The 25,182-nt window shown below is 38.3% G+C and overlaps 1 protein-coding gene across 7 annotated transcripts in view; it reads left to right on the plus strand.

Annotated features, from left to right (window-relative positions):
* Nucleotides 1-25,182, plus strand: part of PDE1C (phosphodiesterase 1C) — a 207,921-nt gene that overhangs the window by 79,178 nt on the left and 103,561 nt on the right. For 5 of the 7 annotated variants that reach the window (XM_015619318.2, XM_033512002.1, XM_033512003.1 and 2 more), the window contains one exon: nucleotides 13,247-13,273. The exons of the other annotated variants lie outside the window; for them this stretch is intronic. In XM_015619318.2, coding sequence (XP_015474804.1) covers nucleotides 13,247-13,273 — 27 coding nt within the window. The remainder of the gene's footprint in view (nucleotides 1-13,246; nucleotides 13,274-25,182) is intronic. 7 annotated transcript variants of the gene reach the window in all.

Consider the following 25,182-nt stretch of genomic DNA (forward strand, 5'->3'; position numbering starts at 1 on the left):
GTGAAGTCAGGATCCCTCAAAACTACTGATAAGGTGGATATTGTGGACTTTTGAATTTTCCTGGCCAAGAAGGTGGGTGCAGAATTCTTGGAGAGACATGGTTGTCAAGGAGAGGTTTGAAAAGCTGTGTCTCTGCCAAGAATTCCAATTCATGTCACAGCAATCAGACTTGCCTTCTTTGGGAGGATTCCTATGCCTGTCACTCAGGTAGGGTGCAGGAGTTCACGTGAACTTAGGTATGCAGCAGGAGAAGATTCATGATCATGTCATGATCTTTCTTGTCAAGAGAGATGTAGGAGACAGTTTAGTTATTAGGATGCATATAGAAATATATGACAACAATATATGTACAAACATCCTGAATGGCTATTTTGTAATTTGGGTCATATAGCAATAGCTGTTTTATCACTTTAGGAGCGATTTCTTACACTAATAGAGAATAGAGAGTGTTCATACACAAAGCTCCTAGCCAAGACAGAAAGTTTCACAACATCCATCTGTAGCATGAATCCTGGCTGGGTACAAAGCTCATTTCAACACCAATATTAGCACAAGTTGGATGTAAGATCTATGCAATTTTTAACAGCTAAAGCTGTACAGTGCCCTTGAGCTACGGCAGTAGCAGGCAGGGCCAAGGAACAGTAGAGCATCCTTACATGGCTGAGCAGTTCAGATGGTTGCTGTAAATGATGCTCAGATCACACCTCCTCCCATGCCTCTTGTGGAGCAGCTGTTTTTCAGGGATTCATTAGCAATAATCAGTTACTGGTGTCTCTTAAGCAATGAGTCTGAATACACAGTTTAGATATGCTTCTCTACACATATTGATGCAGCAGGGATGGATGGAAGAACTCTCCTTCTCAGACTTGCTTGAAAAGTAAAAGGAGAGGAAGCTGTGAGAATTGAGAGTGGGGAGGGAGAATTGGGAGATCATCTACAAAAGAGCATAATGATTCATGAAAAGGTTGGAGAGGAAAACCAGATAGAAGATTTTAAAAATAAAAATGAAGGAAAAAGTGATGGTGGGGAAAGAGATAGTCCTGTGAATTCTTCAGATTCCTACATGTAAACACTTGCTAGATTTATTTACTTCCAGATTGAAATAGTTCACAACACAACATACATAAAAGTTATTATGAGTTTGAGTTCTGCTGAAAATCACAGGGAAAAGGATTACTTTTAAAGGCATATGAAAATGTGACCCATCTGTAGCATTTTTTGTGTCTCTCAGATTTTAGTGAAGGCCTCAAAGGAAAGCCTGGTTTCTGCAAGAGAACCACTGATTGCAACTGCTGCCCAAAATACTGCTTCTGTGTTACCTTCTAAGCATGTCTTTGTTCAGAAGAATGACAATATCTTCTTTAGGAGGCCATTGCTTTGCTTCGTTAGAAGAAGGGGGAACTTGATACCTTGGCGATATTTTTGTTGTACTATTTGTCAAAATTCTTCCTCCCACGTGTTCCTGTCTTGGTTTGAAAAGACAGGTGTCTGCTAAGGAAGGCAGGAACGTCCCTTGAAATGGAAAATGTAGACCCCCCCCTCCCTACAAATTACTGTAATTTTCAAATGAAGGGGCTCTCAGGCAAAGATATGGGAATAGGAATAGTTCTTGACTAGTATGTATAAAAAACAAAACCAAAAAGAACAAAAAACTATAACTTAATAGGAAAATTAAAATAAAATTCAGTAGTACAAAATCCACTGACAGAATACAACCTGATGCCCTGTTGGTCTGGATGGTAGCAGACCAATTAAATAGTGGCTGCAGTCCTGGGATGACATATGTGGTTCTGTTGAAGCAGTGATCCTGTAGAAGGGTGTAGTTTTCCTCTGAAGGTCCAGTGGTGGTGTAGATGTGTCTGGTCTTCCTCTGGGAATCCAGTGAAGGAAGGCTGACTGTGGTGTTCCAAGTCTCAGATTTTACCCAGGTAGGAATGCTTGGCTCCTCCCCCTGGGTGGAGCATCTCCCAATGGGATGATGTAATTTTATCAGTCATGCAGTGAGACTCAAGGGCCCATTAACAGAAGATATCCCCCTGGAGGGAGGATGGGTTGTGGAAGATAAAGAACACTGCCACACCTGGTTTTAACAGCAGATATCCCCCTGGAGTTATGAGGGATGGGTCATGGAAGAGATAAAGAACACTGCCTTAGGTGGTAATAGAATACATACTTTTGGTTATATCTTGCATTGCAACCTAAGACAGTTCCTATTAATGCTGTCTGGGCATTTTTCCTTTCTCTCATTACACTGGCTTTATATGTGCAGAGAGACAACAGATTTGGATGCAGTTTGACTGGATGTGTAGAGGTAACTCATGTTGTACAAAGAGTGTCTTCAAAACGCTTTTCTGAGAAAGGCTTTTGCATAAATGCTCAGTGATCTCTAAAAGACTTGTTTCTAATTAGCTCTACTGCAGTGAATATCTTGAAAATAGAGAAGAATGAAATTCCTGAGTTATGTAAATTCATTGAATAACTTGAAGTAAACTATCATAATGGTCCCACCTTACCTTGCATTCTATGAAATGTAAAGTTTCAGTTTGAACAACCTATTTACTTATATAGATACAGGTATATCTGCTCCTCTTCTGGGCCAGAGGCAGAGAACTTGACTCCTTCCTCCCTTACAGCAGCCAAACTTTTAAGAGCCAGATTTGCTGTCTCAACCGTGGCACCTGGTATGTGGAAAGGACGGGAGTTACTTATTAAATACATCTTTATATCTGAGGTTTCTGAAGATCTATCCCATTCTTTTCCCCATGGTTTCTGTGCCATCTAGATACTTGTGTATGGTATCAGGATGGAGTAGGGTCTTGCATGACCTCCTTCATTCTCTGTGTACATGCTCACCATCTACTCACCTGCCCATCCCATTTCTCTCTCCCAAAATTTCCTCTTGTGTGGCAAGATACTCCCATATTGAGACCACAGGACAGTGTTTTTGGGCTTGCAGATGGCAGTACTGCCACCTCTCTTCACTTTCCTCACTTCCTTCCTTTATCCTCATGTCTAATTCAGTGGAGCCAGCCGTGTGCCATCACATCTGTGTCATTCATGCCTAGGGAGGGCAGGAACAAAAGATGGACAACCCTCTTTACTCTCTGCAGAAAATAATGTTGTAGTAACATGGAAATGGTGTGAATAAAGCAGCAGGCATCCTGCAAAAGATGATGAACCCTGCTGCAACCATCAATTTTGAAGGTAGGAGCCTCTGTGAAACACACTTTTCTCTGCAAACACACTTTCACTAGCTATTCCTGAAACCCATCATCATTCACATTACTTTCTTCTGTAATGTCTCTGGTCCTGAAGACATGCAGAGTTCTGGAAAGCCTAGAAACAGAGCACTGGCTCTCCATGAGAAGCTTAAAAGTTGTGTTTTCCTGAGAGTGACATTTAATATCTGGCCTGGTAGTGATGAAGCATTATCAGGACAGCAGCAGTCCTGAGTTGCTAAAAGACTTGAATAATTTTCAAAGTGATGCTGAAAGAGGAGAAAGTTTGGAGCTGGGGATGTGAACCTTTTTTTGGAAAGGGAACACTGCATCTTTGTGTACAATTTTTTTCTCCCAGCCCTCTAGGCTTGTTCATCAGTAATCCAAATGTTTCAGATTGTAACCCAGAGTCAGGAAAGGATCTGGCACAAACCCATGAGATTTAAAATACTGCGTCACACCAGCTGTCTGCTAACAGACAGAAGGGGTAGGTTGTGTTTGGGGGGAGGAAGATTGGAGGGGGGAGCAGTAATAAGCAACATTTATGTCTAAAAATAGCAACAAATAGATTTGCTCAAGCTTAGGGCTAGATGCAAATTTGTTTAGTGACTTTATGCACACAGCTTGTCTGGCCTGATATAATTCCAGTCCATGTTTCCAGTCTTCATATTTTACCCAGAGTATGAGGAATGATTCCCCCCTCCCCATTTTCATGCATGCTACAACATCACAGAGCCATCCTGCATGAGAAAACAGCTGAGAGTTGGCTCTTATAGAATCTGAATATGTTAGTTTTACATGGTAGCGATGATTAAAGTAAGTTTTTAACCTGTACCTGCTTGTTTCTTTCAGGATTTAACAGGTTTTTTTGCCACTGGGAGAGTGGAATTTCTGCTAAACAGTATTATGTACTTCATGATACATCATGACACACCGGTGTTGCATATATATATGTTCACTGAAAAGCTCTGCTTTGTCTTATTCCCAGTACACTCCTTGTTGATTAATTTTCATTACTTTCTTCTTAGTGAAATGAACAGCTAAAAGATAGATAAATGTAGCTAAAAGATGCCCAGTAAAGACAGTGTATCTTCTTTTTCTGAGATCTTGTTCTAGCAAGGAAAGGACATCCCACTTGTAGACATCAGTTATTGCCATGTAAAACACATTCATGCTCCAAACAGCATCTGGATGTGTTCTTCCCTCTTGGCTCCTCTGATCCCATTGTGCCACATTGTCTTCCAGTGGGATTGACTACATAATAAGCATGTTGAAGTACCAGTCATCCTGTACTTTGCAGGTCAGCACCTTTACAAAGTTCCGTAAGTAATTTGTAGAGGTCAGCTAGACAGTAGAACTCAGACAGGTTAATATATATCTATTTTCCAGACAAGAAATGTGTGAGGTCATATATTACAGTGGTTTGGCTTTTTTTTTTTATTTTTAAAGGATGATACTGAGAACTGCTCTATATTCCTTTTAGACCATAGAACTTTATTTACCTGAAATGTACTTTCCTGTAACTGGATTTTTATGAGCCTGCACTTCTCCTGAGAATATGATTTGCATGAAATACAAGAGAATTTGTTTGTTGTGTGCTGTGAAAAAGCAGAATGAGCAGTAGATCATGTTCTTTCAAAGAGTTAGATTTTCAGAAGCAAATTAATTTTCCTTTTTACTTCATATTTTTCTTTAGCTGAAGCCACACCAAATACAATAGCAGGGGCTTTTTATTGTTGTTGTGGTTGATTTTCTTTACTTATGGTTTTGGTTGTTTCATTTGGTCTTTTGCATGAGAAGTGATAGAATACTGAGGAAACACAAAGGAAGGACTCAAACTCAAAATCTCAGTAGTTATACGTACAAAATCTGCATGAGTGAAATAATATTTTTAGAAGTTTTTAGAACAAAATTTTCTGACTTCGTTTGTAGTTAAGAAGCCAAAAGTCCAGGCAAATCTATTTTCCAATACAAAGCCATTTCACTAGTGAATTTAAATTTACCCTTCTGATTTGGTGGTACTGAAAACTTTGGTGATACAGCTGAAGAACTTTGTCCCTACAGTGTTTACTCTGCTCCTTGCAGATCCTTCTACCTCAGACTATCTGGCTCAAAACCATCCTAAGCATACAGTGTTCAATACAGATCAACTAAGTAAACCTTTCCAATGCTGGTTTTTTCCTCTTCCAGTATGCATCTGTGCCATGGAAAAATACACTGAAGTTAAGTTTCCTCTTCTGATAGATGGTGTTATTTATCAAAGTTTGAGCAAGCCATGATTGTCCTTTGCTGAAATGAGGCTAAACAAAATTATGTCAATTGGTCATATATAATTTTATGTCAGCAGAAAAAAAAAGTACCTTTAACTAATACAGCTCTGACACTACTGCTTGAATAAAAGTATTATATATAATACTGCCCAAGGTCAGTAGGGGGTTGCTTTTACAGTAGCCTTGGGAAATAAGATCAAGCCATGGGTCAAGTTTGTAGTGCCAAATAATTCAAGTCAGTCGTATCCTTATTATCTGCAGGAACACATCTCAAGAGCAACTTCCTTCTTACAAGTCTCTTTTCCCCCTTCTTCTTTCCTCCTTTCTATTCTTGAATCCTGCTTTGCTAGGGAGTTGGTGCCTAGCACTCTGTGTCAAAAATGAAGAAATTTGGACTTGAGTGCAATTCAAGATCATCAGATCTCAAGACAGCACATAATATAATAACACTGTTAAACTCAGTCCACTCAGATCATATCCGTAACACCCATTTGTAATACTTTTAGGCTCTGTTGACTCTTTAAAAAATGTGTAGAAAAGAGATTTCAGCTCTCTTGAGCTTGTACTGCAGAAGAAATTCATGTCTGACTATGATCACAGAGACTATTTTGTAAGAAGAATTTAAATTTATTTCCTTTCCAGCTTGATTAACATCTACTCAGTACATGTATTAGGCATGAAATGAGCAAATAGGAAACTGGTTTCTAAGCCACAGGTAAGAGCCTTACAGTGGTGAAAGGTCACAGCTAAGCAGAGGCAGAACAAGAAACATCAATTGGTCATATGTACTAATGATTGCAATAATTTTTTGGAGATGAAGCTGTTTCTTTTTTGTTGTTCTTTAGAAAACTTGGTAGTTAGATGTGAAATCCAATAGTCAGCCAGGTGAACTAAAGTTTATTAAAATAGTATTTTCCTTGGACAAAATCAGTCTGTATTTTCTTTGAATTATTTACATACATTATTTACTAACTGTGACCTGTTGTGTTTCTCACCTGTCTTGTTTCCATTTCTACTGAAATAATTCTACCAGTTTCAGGTTGTGAGCACTTCTTTTCTTTGTGTACCTCCACCATGCATACCTATTCTTCAGAGCACACAGGCTTTTCTAATCTACTTCAAATGAGACAAGTGACTGCCTCATCCTCTCATGATTTCAGGATGTCCCCATGTAGTTCAGGGCCCAATTTAAAATTATTTCCCTTGTTTTTTAAAAATTCCACATAAACCCTCCATCAAATTTCAAGTATCAGCTGAAATTTTGCTTTCTTTCCTCACCCGCTTCTTACTGTTCCTTTCCTCTGCTGTTAATAGACTCTGAGATTGTATTGTTTTAAACTTAGCACAGTATTCTGATAAACAGCCCATGTGGCAGAAAAACAAAATTTTTTTGGTTATTATTGACTGGAGTGTGGGTAAAACAAGAAAGGATGTCATTCTGTTTAAATTAAAGAATTAAAAACCTGTCAGAAACTAATGACATTATACCTTCAGTAAAGTCTGGTCATCTCAACATATTTCTGAGTCCTGGTCAGGGCTCCCATGGGATCCTGTGCTTTGCCAGATGCTGTAGTCTGTGCTGTGAGATTGGGGTTTTGTGAGTTGATTTATACTTGGTTATTAATATAGACTTTGGTAATGTAACATAAATGCATCTCTAATCCTGTGGTGATGATTATTTGGTAATGCACTGAGTGATTGAGAATATTGAGCTGCTGGGAGAGAAGATTTTCAATTTATTTAAGTGATCCTGTCAGTCAACTTGATCTGAGCTTCCATCCGCCTCTCCTTTGGATGCACAGAGGGACATTGCCTACCCCCAGTACGAACTGCTATGCCACTACAATACGACCAGAGATGGCATACCTGAGCTTGTGAGCTGGGAAATGCTCCTAAATCCTTCTGTCTAAACATGGTCACCAAGGGAATATCTTGGGAATTCTGGACCCATGAGTTGGAAGGGCCTGAGGGGAAGAGCAGTAAATGTGATTTGTGGTTGGCTCTTAGAGAAAAAGGTAGCGGAGGGATATAATTCAGAAAAAACCCATAGATTCAGCAATGTGTAAAAAAGGAGCAGAAAAAAATCTTCCAAATTTGACTTGTAGACAGACATTTTTCTCTTTTGCCAAATTTCATTGTTTATATACTGTTGGTTTGCTAAACTACAAAATAGGATTTTAGTAGAATTATCTTTACACCAATTTTAATATCAGAATCCCAGCTCTGGCAGGAAAGAAAGATAAAGGATTTGAGAGAATGTGTGCATTATGTGATGGATATTTTGCTCTAGTAAGGTAGCTTTTTCTCTGTTTCCATATGAGTTGGTCATAGAAGCCTTGCAGGGAAGTAGAGATTATTAGCCCTAGCTAATAGATGTGATAGATGTGAGCTATAGATGTAGTGGAGCTCCACTATTAAAGGAAATTATTGTGTGCTTTTGTTAACAGATGACAAACCTCCCACCTCATATCTTACACGTGCTAATTATAAAGATTTTCAAATATAGGAGGAAAACCCCTTCTTTCTCCTTGAGCCTATGAACAACTAATTTTAAGTATGAGTTTGTGGCAACTGTTTTCCTAAACAATTGTGGTTCCTCTGAAGAAGTAGCTTCTGCAAAATGATCCTCTTCAGGCAGGAGGAACATTCCCTTTTCTCTGATCATGCTTTACAGTGTCAGTGACAGCACTAAGGGTATGGCAGGCAAACTCTGATGAGGCTTGCTGTATCAGCTGAAGGCATTAATGTACTGACAGTTTTTCTTCTCTGCACAGTGGGCACTAAAGGAGTGTACTTCAGATGAGGCAGTACAAAATGCAGCATCTTTGCCAAAAGTCACCACTGTTGGCAGTTTAAGCCAAAAGGTTGAACTTTGCACTGAGGCAACTGATGCCCCGAAGTGTCCTTGTGTCTGCCAGCCAGACTGTGAGGGTGCAGACCTGGTGCAGGGCACTGCATACAAGGCAGCTGGTGGCAATAACTTTTTAAACCACTGCAGCAGATTAATTTTTTGCTAGACTATTGGTGCCCTAAAAAGTTGTTGCCCTCTTTTTCACTAAGAAACATAGATCAAGCCTTAAAACACATGATGTGCTAGATCCAGGCTTGTGTTCTCTCAGCAGGTGGTACAAAAAGAGCACAGGCCATCGAGTTTTAGGGACTTCAAAAGATCTACCTGGCTTACTAAACTGCTTTCACCAACTGCATGTACCCTCTGAACCCACTGCAATGGCCAAGCAAAACAAAACACATTAGATGAAGCCACTGTGAGTGCTGATTGTGAACTTCAGCCTTAAAATTGAACCATTCCACCATCTCAGCAGGCTAAGGACATTCTTCTGGCACTTGTCATTCCTGAGCTGGAAAGTATCAATCCATTGAAAAGTGTCATCTGCATTCAAATGTATGTACCTTAGGCCATCAATCACACATCCACCAGCTAGTGGCTTGAGTCTGATCACTGAAATGAAAGTAGGTAGAACCCTGCAGAAGCTTTTTCCAAGGGCAGATATAGCCCCTAATCTCTAGCAGATTGTGAGCAGAGCATGAGATTCTTATTAACTTCCAAATTTTAGTATAGATTTTCAAGCATGAAGCTAGGCACAAATCCTCCTATTACTTCTGCAGCATCCAATTTTATCCATATCCTGAAAAGATGCCATTAATACCAAACCCTGTGGAATGAATGTGGAATAATACCATATTAATCAAACCACTGTTAAGAGTGAAAAAAATTAAATTCTAGATAATTTATCAGAGGCTGTGTAGGAGTGAAATAGCAATTTGTATAGCTAGTTGATATTCTGAGTTTTATGATTATGTGGCAAAACCATGTCAGCTGACAGAGTTACTTAATTCCCCCAACCCCTCTGTCCTCACTTCTCTCTGTACCTACTCAGTTGTGTTAAATCACTCAACTCTCTCAGAAGACTAAAGTCTGAGAACATCACTACCAAATGCAGGCACAGATTTTTGTGTTTATATTATATTCTTTTCATTTCCAGGTTCCTAGGTGCAGAAGAAAGGAAGGAGCTTTTTGCGAAAACTCAGATGTAGTGTTACTAGGGCTTAAGTCATGAATTGTTGTGCAAAACCCTGTATAGCTAAAACCATGACCATTAAGAGCTAACAAATTAATAGAAAAGTGTCTGAAGGGGAAATACAGGGAAAAGCAATTTGGTTGAGGGTGCATTGGAATTAAATGGCAAAATTAGAAGCATAACCCTGAGAACAGACAACTTTGAAGAAGTTGATGAGCTTCAAAGCAGAAAGAGAAATTTTTAATGTCTATTTATTTCAATGGGAATTGAGTGGCCAGACAGCTGTAGCAAGCTACATCTTATTGATGATTAAATAACTTCAAAAATCTGTCCTAATTTTATTTTGGGCCAGCGTGATGTCTTTATTTCTCTGGCTATGAGAAGGATTCATCCTCAGAAGAGGAGATACTGAAATAGTTGACTCAACATTCTTGTTAACTTTATGGTTTCTGAGTTAAAAAATTTCATCTTGCTTACCACTTCAATTAAAAATACCTCTTTTTAAGTGTCTTATGGGTTTTTTTGTTTTTTTTTTTCATTAGGCTATAGCAGCCTTCTTGGACTAGGACTGACTCACTTCATACTGTACTCATGCAAGTGTAACTGCATAAAGTTCAGTGAAGTTATTTTTAGTTTATGCTGCTTGTATAGAGCTTACCTTGTGTGAGTCACCTGCTAATTCTCTTCAGCATGAAAAAAACCCTACTTTGCTCTACTTAATTTTTTTTAGTGTAAGCTAAATATAAACCTCTTAATAATACATTCCACAACCAGTAACAGGAATTAAATGGATGTGGCAGTATGAGCACGATGTGTGCCGTGAGAAAAGAAAGTGAACTTACACAGATTTGGTAATATCAATAAGCCTCTTTTCAGGCATGAGCACAGGATGGCCCACAGATGTGGGAAGCTGTAACATCACCTCCTTTAAATCTGTCTCATTCTTTCTCTCCTGGGAAAGAGGTATAGCCTGGGTTTGTTCAAAAAATGAGGAGTCCCTTGGGCTTGACTGGAAATTTGCCTGTTTCCCAGTTTATCCTAGAGCATCTGCCAAAAGCAATTTTGTAGATAGTTCCTCTCTTCACAGAGTCATTCTGGGGACATAAATCAAGACACAAGATATCATGTTCCACTTTTTTTTAATAAGCAACCAAACAAAACCCCTCATAACAAAAGAACCTCAAAAAACCAAATAAAAAATTGCAAACCCAACCAAACCTAAATCTACCCCACTCCAATTTCCTCTTATTAATGCACACATGGTTGCTGATTCAAGCCAAGGTGCTGGCTGTGGTATTAAAGAAGTACTTTCTAATTCCTTTGTTTCCAATCTCCTTTAATGGAAGGCATGTGTAAGGTGGTTTGTAATATAAAGAAGATAGATGTTGACACTGTGTTTCCAAAAACAAACTGAATTCTATATTTACAAACAGTTACATGTTATCAACACCATCTTTTTATAATGTGGTGCGTAGCATGTTAGACCTTGTTTTTTGAAATGCTGAAAATTTGAGCACACAGAATTTTTTCCTGAATTTCAGAATTTGCTAATGGTGTTCCTTTTAAAGCATGTGCATGCAGTAGTGATTTTGAACCTATGAACTATGATTTTGAACCTATGAAGTGTTTGTCTAGTTATATTCTCTTCAAGTGTAAATTGCAAATTCAGTCAGTGCTTGGAAAAGCAGTCACTAACTTGGTCTGTATGAACCTTAACTGTGATTGGACTGCAGGTGTGGAAACAATAACTATAAAAAAACCCTGTATATAAGTTTTTAAAAATGTCTATGACTTCAACAAATTCTTTTATTCCTAGTACTGTCATCTGTGATAGTACAGCTTTCTAATGTATTAAAAATATTCTTGAATGAAAGGAATATTAAAGGTGTAACTGATCAGAAAAGTCATGTTACTAATCAAATGCAAAGAACACCCTAAGACTGGAGTTAATGAATTTTATCTTTGCTCAAATGTCTGAAAGAGAAACATTTTATGACATTATATGAAAGTCACTAACCAATGAAGGGAAAAATAGTTCTGACATGTTGGAATGAACCATAAGAGCCTGTCAGGGGAAAGAATTAAATTGAAAATAATTTCATTTTAACACTTAAACAAATTTGTATTTCTTGGGAATAAAACTTTTAATTAGTGTTGATTAGAATGGCCAATCAGATGAAGTATTTTTCTGGTTGTTTGTTTTTTTTTGCCAGAAAACATAATGAAGTTCTGTGTTTGTCAGAGTATAAACTTTTTAATGTACATTCTTCAAAACAAAAGTTCTACTTTTCATTCTTCTGAAAGGAAAATGAAAAATTCTCATAGAATGAGATTTGTCCAGTTGTGTTTCTGCTTTTATGTGTCAACATTTTTAATGTCAGTAAGCTATAAACTTGATACTGCTATGAGTATTTGCTCTTTTACTCCTTTGCATCATTTCAAGTTTAAATAAGTAATCCTTCACACAGTAATTTGCAAATGAAATATTTTTTAAAGAAGCTATTTAGTATTTTTATGATTCCAACATGTTAAGAATATAGAAGTAGGTACAACCACAAGTAAAATTTTTATAGATATTTGTTGGATGAAACATTTTAAAGTCAGGAGACATTATTCATGGCTCTTGTAAAACAGAAAATATTTGTAGGGAAAGTTATTCCTTGTTTGGTTTTTCTAGGCCCACACTAGCTACAATTTTCCTTGTACAGTAGTATCAGAAATGAAAAAGTAAACTTGATGCTAATAGCTGTACACATATTTTAACAATATTACCTTCAAATTGAAAATGTTGGAAATGTCTGCTAATATATTGTTAAATAAAGGGCACACCTCATCAGAGTCTGCACTGAAACTTGTTTCAGTCACTATTTGTGAATTAAAACATTGTTCATTTTATTTTAGAACATAAAAGCAGAGCTGAGTTCAAGTAAATTAATGCCCTGTTTTGCCAGCCTCTATGCAAAGCCTTTGCAAACAGCTGCAGAAACAGCAGCTCACAGACAACATACAGTGCTGATACACCCCTGATGCAGGTAACTGTACAGCCACACAGCTATACAGAAAGGCATGTATTGCCTTTTTGTGTGTTGCCTTACTCTGTGCATTGGCAGCCTTTGTCATTGCTCTTGCCCTTCCTAGTCCTGAGTTAGGGTCTTGTAAGGTAAGGTCTCAAGATAGGTGCAGTGAGGTGAAGCTCTGTGGAGTGGTATCTGAAATTTGTTGGAGAACTTGGAAGGATCTAGACTTTATTTTTAGAGACTCTGCTCCAAAAACCACTGGGGTTTTCTACTAAATGACAACAGCCAGTATGGCTGGATACTTTTCATTACTCCATGTTAATGGGATCTCCACAGATCTTATCTTACTTATCTGTTGGGTGAGAGACATAAACACTACAACTACTAAGTACAAGTAAATTTCTGACACTTGGACTTCCTGCTAAGTCAAAGTCATTTAGAATAAATAATTTTTTCCTAGTTGCAACAACCCTTTCTCACAAGAAAGGGCAGTACATTCAAACAAGGAAACACAATTTTGTCCCCTGAATTTAGTGGCAACCACCACTGGGTTTAGTAGAAGGGAATGGCTACATCAAGTCTGGGACAATCTTATGGCAGAAGTGACTTCATTAAATTGCTCCTGATTTCTGACCCTCTCCTTTTTCCTCCTTGCCTGTGAAGCCTTCTCATCTCAGTTCTGTTTTGTTCTTTTCCTGCAGGAGAAAATATAAGAAAACATCACAGAGGTAAGAGTAAATCACAGACAACTGGAATGTATTTGTGAGTCATCTGTTTTTGGTAGGGGGTTTGAAAGAGGGTTTTCCTCTTACCAGGTTGGTGGTTTTTTTTTTCTTTTTTCCCCCAGGGAAATGCCATTCTACTGATTGTTTCCCCCTTTGAAGGACCATCTTGTGCTGCTGCTGCTCCCAAACTCCTTTGCTACTAATGGTAGTCCTCCCCTCTGATGTTAGTGGTAGTTCTCTCTAATTAAGGACAGAAATATTTGTCATTGAAAGTGAAATCTTAATAAACATCACACTGTTTCTTCTGCAAGATCTACTGGTTCTAAGTTGTATTCCTTGCTTATTCTGTAATAACAAAATGAATTGCAGGCTTGTAGAGTTACTAATAATCTGTACCATTGCAGCAGACTGAAGGAAAATGTGAATCCTGTTAAGAATCCATATTACAGCCTCCAGATGTAGTTGTCTTACTCCCTCCTTGTAGGAGGCAAGCTCAGTGCAGGTCTTTGACAGATAAGTTTTCTTGCTTTGGAACCCTTGAGCATGCTGGCAGATAAGTCAGTGCGATGCTTTGATCAGCCAAGGCATCACAGGCACCACTCCTATTTACTATCACCTTCGCTGAAGATTATCACTCTAATTCAGCAATGACAGGACAGGCTATACGTGTGCTTGTGTATCAGAACCACAAGAAACTGAAGTGTGGTGGCTTGAGTCACAGACAAGATGGGTTTAAGCTATAAGAGTTTAGTGAAAAATACTGATACGGAGATTTCTGTGCTGATCTGTGTGAGAGGGAATTGGATAATGTGAGACACAAGAACAGGGGGAAGGTAAATATGCTCCCAGGTTTTTTCTAAATATGGGGTTGATGCTGTAGTTTAGTTTGCAGCTCTGCTTTTCTCCCCATGTCCCTTGCTGCTGCCATGATTGTTAGCTAATTATGAACATTTCTCTGACCACAAGTCTTCAGCTGCTGCAAGAAAATTGTTTACAGAATAAATGATTGTATTGTGTTTGTGTGTATCTGTGAGTGCCTTGGACTGCTTGCATTGTCAGTGTATTGCATTGAGTACTGTGTCTTATTTAGGTATCTTTTCTGAGTGCCTAACTGTGACATTAGCAATGTTTGTATTCAGCATCTCTTTTCTAATGGGAGATTTTCTGTAAGCCTTGGAAGGGAGATGTAAGTATGTTCTACAAGTCCAATACATTCTTGTATTGATAACATACAAAGAATACAAGATGACAATTTATTTAAACATAGCATTACAGGGCTCAATTTTGTGCCCTGTGGGATTTTGTACTTTCTGTTTTTTTCTCTTACTGTTACACATGCCAGCTGCCTGCCTGTTGGTGTGCATCCTTGCAGCAATTTTGCAAATGGGCTTTCATGACCTTCTGATGTCTAAAATGATGTTATCTCTGCAGAGGCCAAGAGGCCACTTCGGGGACCGGCATATGGAATTGCTGAGCAGCTATTCCAGATAACCTTGCCCAGTGGGTGCTGACTGCTGGCCCAGAGGGCTCTGTAGCACAAAGGGCTAACTGTTATTTATGTCTAGGAACATTGTCATTGGCAGCACCTAGGGAAACCTAGATGGCTAGTAAGGTTCTGCCTTGAGTTTTCCACCTGCTGAGTGATTAAGTGTGATGCTAAATGGAAAACTGCACATACTTCTACCTGATACAAAAGTATAATATCCAGCAAAAAGAAGTGGTAGGACAGCAGTTCACTTAAAGTCTGCTTTTAAGTAACATCTGTTGAGTCGGTAATTCCAGCAATGTGCATAAACTGATGACTTGGCTCATGTTTCCACCTTCATTTCTCACATTCATCTGTTGTAGGTTTTCTTTTTGCCTTTGATACGTCTTTTAAAAACCATCTTTGTGCTTCCTACATCACTGGTCTCTGAAGGTGTCTGACAGCTGAACTGAAATTATCTATTGCTTGCTTTTACATCTTCCTGTTGTGTCTGTTTGGGGAGTGTTGTCACGTAAGAATGCCTACATGATAGTGGCAGCAGCTATATAGGAGAAACACTGCTGTCCTTTGTACCTCCCTGTGAGTGTAAAGAAATAGTTTCCTCTGAATGCAGACCTGTTGGGTAGGAAAATCAAGTACATGTAAGAAAATAAATGAGGTATGCAAGAAAATGTAATGAGAAAGCTAAACTAAAATCTGAGCCATCCTATAAGTGTAATTAGAAATGACAGACAGTGACTTTTACATTGATCATTCTGTTAATTGGGTTGATTTGAATGCTTTTGTAACAATAATATATTGTTAAAATATATTATTGTATAAATATATGATTTTCTTTACAAACTTGGAAGTTTCACAGCTATCTAGACAACCCTAACGTCATTAGTCCCAAACTGAATTGCATCTGAACTACTGAATGTGATGTGAATTAATCACAGCAATACCAGAGAAGTGGGATATTTAATCTGAACTGAGGTCATTTTATCATTCTTCTGTCTAGTTCCCTTCAGTAAAGGGAACTAGACAGAAGTAAATAGTAGATAGCTTCCTATATAGTGACTGGAGAGGTTGTCAGCAAGAGGAAGAACTAGGCAGGAAGGCAAAGCTCTGAACTTCCAGGTCCTGAATTGGTGGGGGTTTTTTGTAGTTGTTGGGTTTTTTTGGTGTTTTTTGGGGGTTTTTGTTAGGGTTTTTTTTGAGCACCTGAGACCTCAGTCATGTTTGATTTGACTCTTAAGACTCAAAGTTTTCCTGAAGACTGCCAGCTGTTGGGCTGTCATATATTACTAGAAGACACTCAGCATCTTCATCTTCCTGGAACATTAAAAGGGAAAGGAGCATTTCAAGTAGTCCTTGGCAATCTCCTTCTAGGTTGGGTTCATCCCCTTGGGTGAATTCAGCTACTGCAGCCAATTTGGCACTTCTAAAGACTCACTAAAGTCCAATTCATCATCACAAAATTTGTCAGATAAATAATCTGTTTTAGTTTACATAGCATAAATTTTCCTCCAATAGATTTTTTTTTTATTCCATCAGTAACACAGAATTTCATGTGTTGCTCTTTTCATTTAGCTGCATGTTGGTTAATTGTACAGTTTAATTTTCTATTAAGATGCTAATGCTTCTTTTACAGTGACCTTATTTTAGATAAAAGCCAAGAAAAAGAAATTCTGATATTTTATCTGTCCATCATGGATGAATGAATTTCTTCCCCCTAAGTATTTTTTAATACTTTACATAAAGTACAAAGTAGGAAAGGAAATATTAAAGGAAAAGCCACTGCTCAAACATTCTCCCACGCTTCAGGGATTTGCATACACATGCCAGCTCAGACTTAGACTGCAAGGCCCAGAGTCCCTTCATGGGAAGCAGCTCCATAGAGCTGTGGGTGCCTCTTTTGATTCCTTGTTCACACTGTCTCAGGTGTGCTGCCTCCTTCTTCAGACTCAACAGTAGGTTTCCTGCAGCAGGCCAGCACAAGCTGGGTGCCTCCAGAGAGGGACCCAGAACACAGAAATCCATGGAAAATTATTCTCTTATGATTTATGCACCTGCCCCTCACATGTTCTTCATGTGCCTTGAATGCACCTCTCAGTCCAATAGCAATTTTTGGGGGGGTCTTCTAACATCTTATTGAGTTATTTCTCTAGTGTCCGTGCAGGGCAGGCCAATAACTCTTCATAACTTGTCAAGTTGCATCTTCTCCTGGTGGCTCTAGTCTCCTTATCTTCCAATTTGTGATTTTTGTCCACCTGGTTGCTGGCAGAACCTAGGAAACTAAAAAAGCTCTAGACCTAGGATAAACATTACTTAGCAACAACCAAACCATCATGTTATCTATATTCTTCTCATACTAAAGCCAAGACACAGCGCTATAGCAGCTACTAGAAAAATAACACAGAATGTTAACTATCCCCACTGAAAGCATACTCAGGCTAAGCAAGTGAGGCTGAGAAGACTAAATACACACAGTATTATAAGTGTATATAACTCATTCTACTTCAAATGTATTTATGCTAAAGAAGTAGTATGTCTCAGCAGAAAATGTAACCAAAGGGTCTTTGGCCCTGAAAAAAACATCCTAATGGGCCTTGCGAAATACTAATGTGGTTTCTTCAAAATGATTGTACTCGATTAAGAAAGATTGACATCTTCTCCAAAAGGATTTTGTTTTTTCTGCTTCAGACCATAAGACAGGAAACTCATAAGCAAAGATGGTTCCCATCCCTCTCTGCATTTCTTATTCTTTCTCATCTATGTATGTGCTTCTTAGTTCCAGTTTGCTTCAGCATTTAGTTAATACGTTCCTGGAGAAATGTATTTATGCTTGTGCAAGGCACAAGAGACAAAACCATAAATGTAATGGTGTTGCTTACAAAATAGGTGGAAAAGTGTATTTCCCCCCAAATTTAGTTGGTAATCATCAGGGTTGCTTATGCTGACACCTCTGTAGGTTAAAACAATCCACTGTCACTGTTCACAAATATTATTGCCTTGCAAGTCTCATTCTAAGCAACCTTTAAGTTTTGGTATTTACTTCCTGTGAGGAAAACTCTGTGCTGGGATTAATCTCATCTTTTAGTGCTATTAGGGACACTAAAGAGATCTTTATTGGAATGAATCATCAGTGATCTCTCAAACTGATTGTCTGAGTAAGGACATTATCACAGAATGAATAAAGTTGAAAGGAGCCACAGTGGATCATCTGGCCCAACTTCCCTGCTCAAGCAGGCTTATCATAGAGTACATAGCAAAGGATTGCATCCAGATGGTTCTTCTGGAATCTTCTGGTATGTTCTACAAGGGAAACTCCACACCCTCTCTGGTCAATCTATTGCAGTGTGTGGTCATCCACACAGTGAAGAAGTTCTTCCTCATATGCAAGTAGATAGGTAGTTCATTGATTTTTTTTCCATATAACATTTATAGGATATGAACTATAGCAACTTAGTGGCAATTTTCAGTATTGGGTAATTACAGAAATCTGGTCATTAAAATTACCCTAAGATAAAAGATTTCCATGACTAATTCAGACTTCCTCTGTCTTGGCTGTGTCTCAAATTTGCTTTGAATCGATAGTGAATTGTTTTAATCCTTCTCTTTGATTTAGCAGTCAGACATTGGGGAGGAGCAGGAGGTAAGGAGGAAAGAGCAAAAAAGAAAGAACAAAACTGTTAGTGACTGACATTATCTTGGCAGTTAATAGGAGAACAAGCTTTTAGGGATATCCTCAGAGGGCGGATGATGTAACCAAAGTCCTGTATAAGCTTCCAGCCTTCAAAATCTCTCACTTCTTAAAGTGTGTCTCCCTTGCAAGTGACAAAGGGTGAATCCTAAGGCATTTTGTTAAAAATCTATCAAATGCAAGGTATAAGGCATATTCACTGAGAGAATTTGCCCTAGGAGAGAATCAGCTATCTCCTGGAAACAGGACTTTTTCTCAAGATAAATTCCTCACTTTTAGTGTGAATTATACTTGAACCATATACTGGTTTTGGCTGAGATAGAATCAATTTTCTTCTTAGTAGCTGGTACAGTGCTGTGTTTTGGATTTAGTATGAGAACAACACTGATAACACACTGATGTTTTAATTGTTGCTAAGTAGTGCTTCCTTTAGAACAAGGACTTTTCAGTTTCCCATGCTCTGACAATGAGGAAGTCCACAAAAACCTGTGAAGCAGCAGAGCCAGGACAGCTGATGCAAATGGGCCAAATAGATATTCCACACCATAGAATGTCATGCTCAATAAATAAACTGGATGGATAAATAGCCAGGAGCTGCTGATCACTGCTTGGTGATGGGCTTGACATCAGTTCATTGGTGATGAGCAATTCCTTATTTCTCTTGGGTGTTATTTATTTCTTACTCTTCTTTTCATTTTATTATTATTAATCTTGCTTCAATTATTAAAGTGTTCTTATCTCAATCAACAACTTTTACCTCTATTATAATTCTCCTCCCCATACCACTGGACGGGTCAAGAGTGAGCAGAGTGAGTGAACATCTGAGTAGTACTTAAGTTGTCAGCTGGGGTTAAACCATAACCAGTTACTAATAAGCCTTATCAAATCAGGGAAAACCACAAACCATCTTCCTTCATTTCCACATCACAAAGTCAATTGGTTTGATTTCTACTGATTTAACTCTGTGTTTTCTTGAAAAAATGGCAATAGACTATCCAAGTATTTTTCCTCCCAACAAATGCATTTCATTTGCCCTGTTGTCTTGCCTGTTTTGAGATAATAACTTGGGGATGGAATTTGCTTTAATTAGATGAGAGGTGAAAAAGTTCTTTGTGCAGTTTCTACATTGATAGTGCACTCTGAGCTAAAGGTTTTATCATTTTTTTCACATTAAGGTGAAAACATCTGTGAGAGTCTCCTCTGAAATCAATGTCAGCTCCATGATGAGTGCCATGCTGTCTCCATAACCACAGGATAGCACAGCTAATAATGTATTTTGATATGCTAGCTTCCCAGTGTTAACACCAAAAATGGAAAATAAGCCTTCATTAGAAGCCAGTACTAAGGCTTCCTTTGTGTGTGCATTACTTTAAAAAGGAATCACACATTAAAATACTTGATACATGTTTCAGTGAGCACCACCACAGAGAAGAGTAAGAAGCAATTTTGTAGTTTTTGCCTGGGTTATCTCCTTTCCTCTATGCCTTCCATCTACTGATTTATTAGAAGAGATGCAGAATATATTACAGAATTTCATGTGTACATTTCCAGGGCTTGAATTCCTATTATGCTCCAATGGATGATGATAGATTTTCATTATGCAGAAGAATAATGGTTCTCCTGCTGAGGAGAAGGTTCTCAATTAAAAACTTCCATTTGTTATATACTTACCTGCACATCATGCTTCAGAAGGGCTTTGTAAACTGTCTCAGGTGGATATTAATTAATTGTGGATTATACATTTGACCACACTCAAAAATGTGCCTGATTGTGTGGGTGTATAAGTGGATACATGCACAACAGGTACATTATAGGTGCATCTAGTTTATTAAAACTGATGATAAGATCTCAGGAGTAAGATTTGGTACATTCATTTCCAACGATGTTGTGTGGATTTTTTATGTTGAGGTTTTACTCTTTTCTTTTCCCCTCAGGCAGATTTTGGGAAAAATTATGGTACGGAAGTGCTTTGTTTTCTCATGAAAGCAGGAGTTTGGACATCTGGGCCTCCAATGCCTGGTCAGAACACCTTTTTAATGTTAGTGCTTTTATCAATGCAGCTAGTTATTGCTAATCATTCTGATTCATAGAATACTTAAACTTACATTCCCCCTCACCTAGCTACAACCATATCTTCAGAGAGGATATATAACAATTGTCTGGGCATAACAGAAGTGCTGTAGTTAAAATATTGTGTGATTCTAAGGCTATTCCTCTTAATATATACAAGTAACTTATTTCTGAGCTGCTGTGCACTCATACAGATTTAGTGGTGCATATAATCAGGGTTCAAACTTTGGAACCTGACTTGACTGATATTTATATAAACCAAGTTTTCAGCTCATTTTAATTCCTGTCTCATTTAATACAAGCTATTTTTAAAAGAGGAAAAAATATTTCTGTTCTCTTAAACGTGTTGTCAGAAACAATGCTTCATGCAGTACAGACAGTGCTCTTTGCACTTTTAAATCAGTGATACATTCTAGGCTTATAGACCATTGTCTTATCAGGCTGGTTTTCAGAGTCTGGCATGTTAGTAGTAAAGAGTGGATAGGATGAAAGTGGTTCTTTCTTGGATTCTTACTTGTTCTCTCTGGGAAAATTTGCTGCAGATAGGACTTACTTTGATTTTTAATGAAAATGAAGTAAAATTGTATAAAGTGAAAGATGCAACATTTCAACAGTTCCATATATGGAATCTATCTATTCTAATTTCTTTGTCTGCTAAAGGCTGGTTTAAAATTCTAGGCTTTTTTTCCCTTGCACTATCAGATGCTACTCTGAGTTCCACATGAGCTGGTAATTTCTCTGGAGGTTTTTTCAGCTATCTAATAACATTTATACAAATTCCAGTGGTACTGACTAAAGACTTCTTCACTTCTGTCTTTTAATGAAGACAGAAATGCTTATCCTCTATTGTCTGCAAGAATTTTGTTATTCACACCCCATAACAGTGATGGTCCTGTAATTTACATCTTGTGGTTTTGTGAAACAAGTAATTGGAATTGGAGTATCTGGTTAAGCCCTGCAGAGTGCAACAGCATATTGATTTTCATGGGAGTACTCAAGGAACGTGCAGGTGCAGAGTCTAAGCTGTTTTACAGCAGCTGATGAACCAAACTCATTGTAGGTCATGACTAAGCAGATTGATGGAAAAAAAAAATTTGGACTAAAAATGCTGTGTTATGTATGGATGAAGAAATGAATTTGATTTCCTGGGCCACCAGTCCAACACCTTTTGTTAGGAGCTGTTTATTATTATTGATGTTTGTAAATGACCAGGGTTTTCAGTGGATTGAGAAAAGGAGCCCATGTTTTGGTCAGGAGTACAAAGAGATATCTTCCAAATGCAGCTAGATTTGTATCAAGGGTGAAGAGAAAGACACCAAATGACATTTATTTAACTATAATCCTAGGCATTAATTTTCTGTAAAAAATATGTCTAACAAACAGGCCTTTCACCATCTTGGTAATCCTCCTTTGGACCCTTTCTAATAGCTTTATGTTTTTCTTATATTGTGGTGCTTAAAACTGAATCGCTTGTCACTGTGTGTAGCTGAAGTATATTTGCAAATTGAATTTTACTGAACAATCAAACTTCTTGTAGATGCTATAGAGACAATATAGAATACCAGGACAAATGTATTATTTAAATGTCTTCCTGTAATGGGGAGTAGAAAATCTGTGTGTGAATACAGGTTCATAGTCAAAGAAGGGAAGGAAGAAGTGAGTGGGCAGTACTGGGAAAACAAAGGTGAATTATAGGGATGTTCAGCTTTGTTTCACAATATGAAAAAAAGTCCAGGTTGCAATTAAGACTGCTGAGTGGTTTACAGAAAATCACCTTGATGACTTAAGCAGTTTCCCAACTTAGATCTATATCACATGAGGAGTACCAAACTATGATGCTTTTCCTAGATGAGGAAACAATGGGTTCAGTGCGTCTTATATATTTTTGTACTGTGTTTTTAAAAGTCTTTAAGAGTACTCTCCAATGCAAGGGGGAACACAGAACTCTTGGCTGGCTAATCCATAGAGACTTAATGTGCTCTGTCTTCTCCAATTGTTTACAACTTGTTAGCTAATATCTATATATATTCATTCTGTTACTTGAAAACTATTTTCTTTCAAATTATTTCTGTAGCGTTACCAGATCTTTTAAGTCTGTTTTGGACATAGATCTCAACAATGGATGTTAAGGAGACACTGGCACAATTTTTTCTGGGAAAGGCCAGAAACTTCTATCTCCAAAAAATAGCTTTTGTACAAGTGTAATGACCACCACCTTCCCACAAAGTGAAAGGATGAAAAAGAAAATAAGTGAAGGTTGATTAAAAACTATTATGGCTAGGAGTGATTAATTTTTAAAAACTGGTGTTCTTAAAGTGGAGCTTTTAGAAGGAGAACTGTGCTATAGATATATTCTCGGGTCCAAATGCAGTTCTGTCACTGTATCAGAGACCACGTAGCAGTTTTCTCTCACAACAAAATATGCATGGTAAGAAAGCTTCCAGGGAATAATTTTCTCAGAAATGTTTTCATTATACATTTAAAGTCATCAGTGAAACTAATGGTGAATGAAGAATCTATGAAGCTGATTTACCTCTTGCCCTTCAAATAAGTTGTGTTCCTTCACACTTTTCTAAGCCATGCTAGAGCATACTCTGTAGACAGCACACAGCCGGTTTTGTGGTGTATCAATACAGCTTGGTGGCTACTCAGAACCTCTAATTCATTAAAATCATCCTCGGTGATACCAGTTTAATGTGTCACAGAACACAGGAATAGTCTTGGAAGGACTTGGTAGTATTATGCCAGAATCCTGTCCAAATGATATAGATGTAATAAAAAGGGAAAAACAACTCAGACAACTAAGTAGATTATAAAATACACTGACTGTATAGGTCTTCAAAAGATCAAACAACTTAAACTTAGTGCCCTGAATGGAAATATGTGCTTGTTTTATACTTGCAGTGGTTCTGTTTTTCAAAGAGAAACATCATGTCGGAATTATTGCAGAGAATAATAAGCTACAGACCTTGCTAAAGGAAGTTGTTTGCCCTTTCTGGAAAAATACTCTTGTAAAAAGGTATTTTGGTCAGGACACATTGGGTGTCATGACCTTGACTTAAAGTCATATTTTTCCTTTGCTTTGTTTGATATGTTTAATATTGCAGTTCTCCTATTTGTTAGTTTGGGTGTAATCAACACCAGGTTTGCAGATTTGTGTGTGTAGAAAATCATGGCGTAAAAAGCCAGTGTCCACAAAGAGGACACAAGAGTCCTGAAACTTTATTTGAGTAAAGGGAGAGAGTCCACTAGGCAAAAATTCCATGGGGTCTCTCTTGAGTTTTTGGAGAATTCAGCCTCCTCTTATCTTCAGCTGCATGTTGCTGTCTTCCTTTATCTATTGGTTGAGGTACTAGGAAGGTACAGCCTTCCTGAACCACCAACTATGTGTTCCCCTGATACAACCATGTATCCCACCCTCATCATGCACTTTATGACCATTAAAATTAGCTTTAAGCCCACCCTGGGAAGAGAAGTTAATATTCATAAATCTATTAAGCCTGTGTATTTTTCCCTAAAGTTCAGAAGTTCAGAATGTGCTCAGTTCTACAACAAATTTGGGGGACTTAATGTTCACAAAGATCCCCACACCCATTCTTCCAGAATCTGATTGGTCCTTTCAGATCTAGCAATTTGTGAAGACATTAACACCTTTTCTCCTATCAATTTGTACAACATTTCTCATTAAGGCTTTTGAGTTGATTGTTAAATGCCTAATTCATGTTAACTGTGTGCAGACAACAGATTAGCATTTTTGAGAATGTAGATCACTGTTGAGGAACACACCTAATGCAATTTCAGTGTGCAAGTGGCAGGTGGTGCCCTGGGTATGGGAAATGGCAGGAGCCCCAGGCAACGAGCTGTGAACTGGTGCTGACCCTTTGCCATAACCTAAAGGTTATGGGGACTTGTTGCACCAGGTGGCCAGCTTACCCAATGAACAATGAGGAAACCCCAGACCAAACATCACCATTGCACCAAGGTACATATACGGGGTGAAAAGAGAATGTAAGGGTACAAATCCCTAGGATTTTTCATGGCTGGCTCCTCCTAAATTCATGCTGGCTGGGTCTGATCCCCAGGCCATCCTGTAGATGCCATATGTTTGCACTCAAGAGGAGCTGTTGCATAACGTTTCTGGGCACTGAGGTCAGGCTGACTGCCTGCTGTTTCCTGCATTCTCCTTTTGGCTCTTCTTGTGGATAGGTATCACATTTGATAAAATTCCAGTCATCTGGGACCTCCCTGGGTAGCCAAGGCTGATGATAAATGATGACAAAGAGAAGCTAGGTGAACTCTTTTGACAGCTCCCTCATCACCCCAGGAATGATCCCATCTAGTCCCATGGACTTGTGAGCACCAAAGTGGCTCATCAGGTCACTAACTGCTTCCTTCTGGAACACATGGGATCCATTCTGTTTCCTGTCTGGCTCTACCAGGCCAGTTGTCCTGAGGGTAACCAGTCTTACTATTGAAGACTGAGACAAATAAGGAATCAATTTTGTGAGGACTTTTTCAAATCACTAGCTACAAAATTCCTTTTTGTTGTTGTCTCTAGGCTTTCCCAGACATCTAGTCACACACAGAATTACATAATAGAATCCCAGAAGGACTTGGGTTTGAAGGTGTTGTTCCGATTGGGAACGGCTGGAAAGAACGACACAGACTCTC

This window comes from Parus major, chromosome 2, assembly GCF_001522545.3.
Source record: "Parus major isolate Abel chromosome 2, Parus_major1.1, whole genome shotgun sequence".
Classification (NCBI taxonomy): Eukaryota; Metazoa; Chordata; class Aves; order Passeriformes; family Paridae; genus Parus; species Parus major.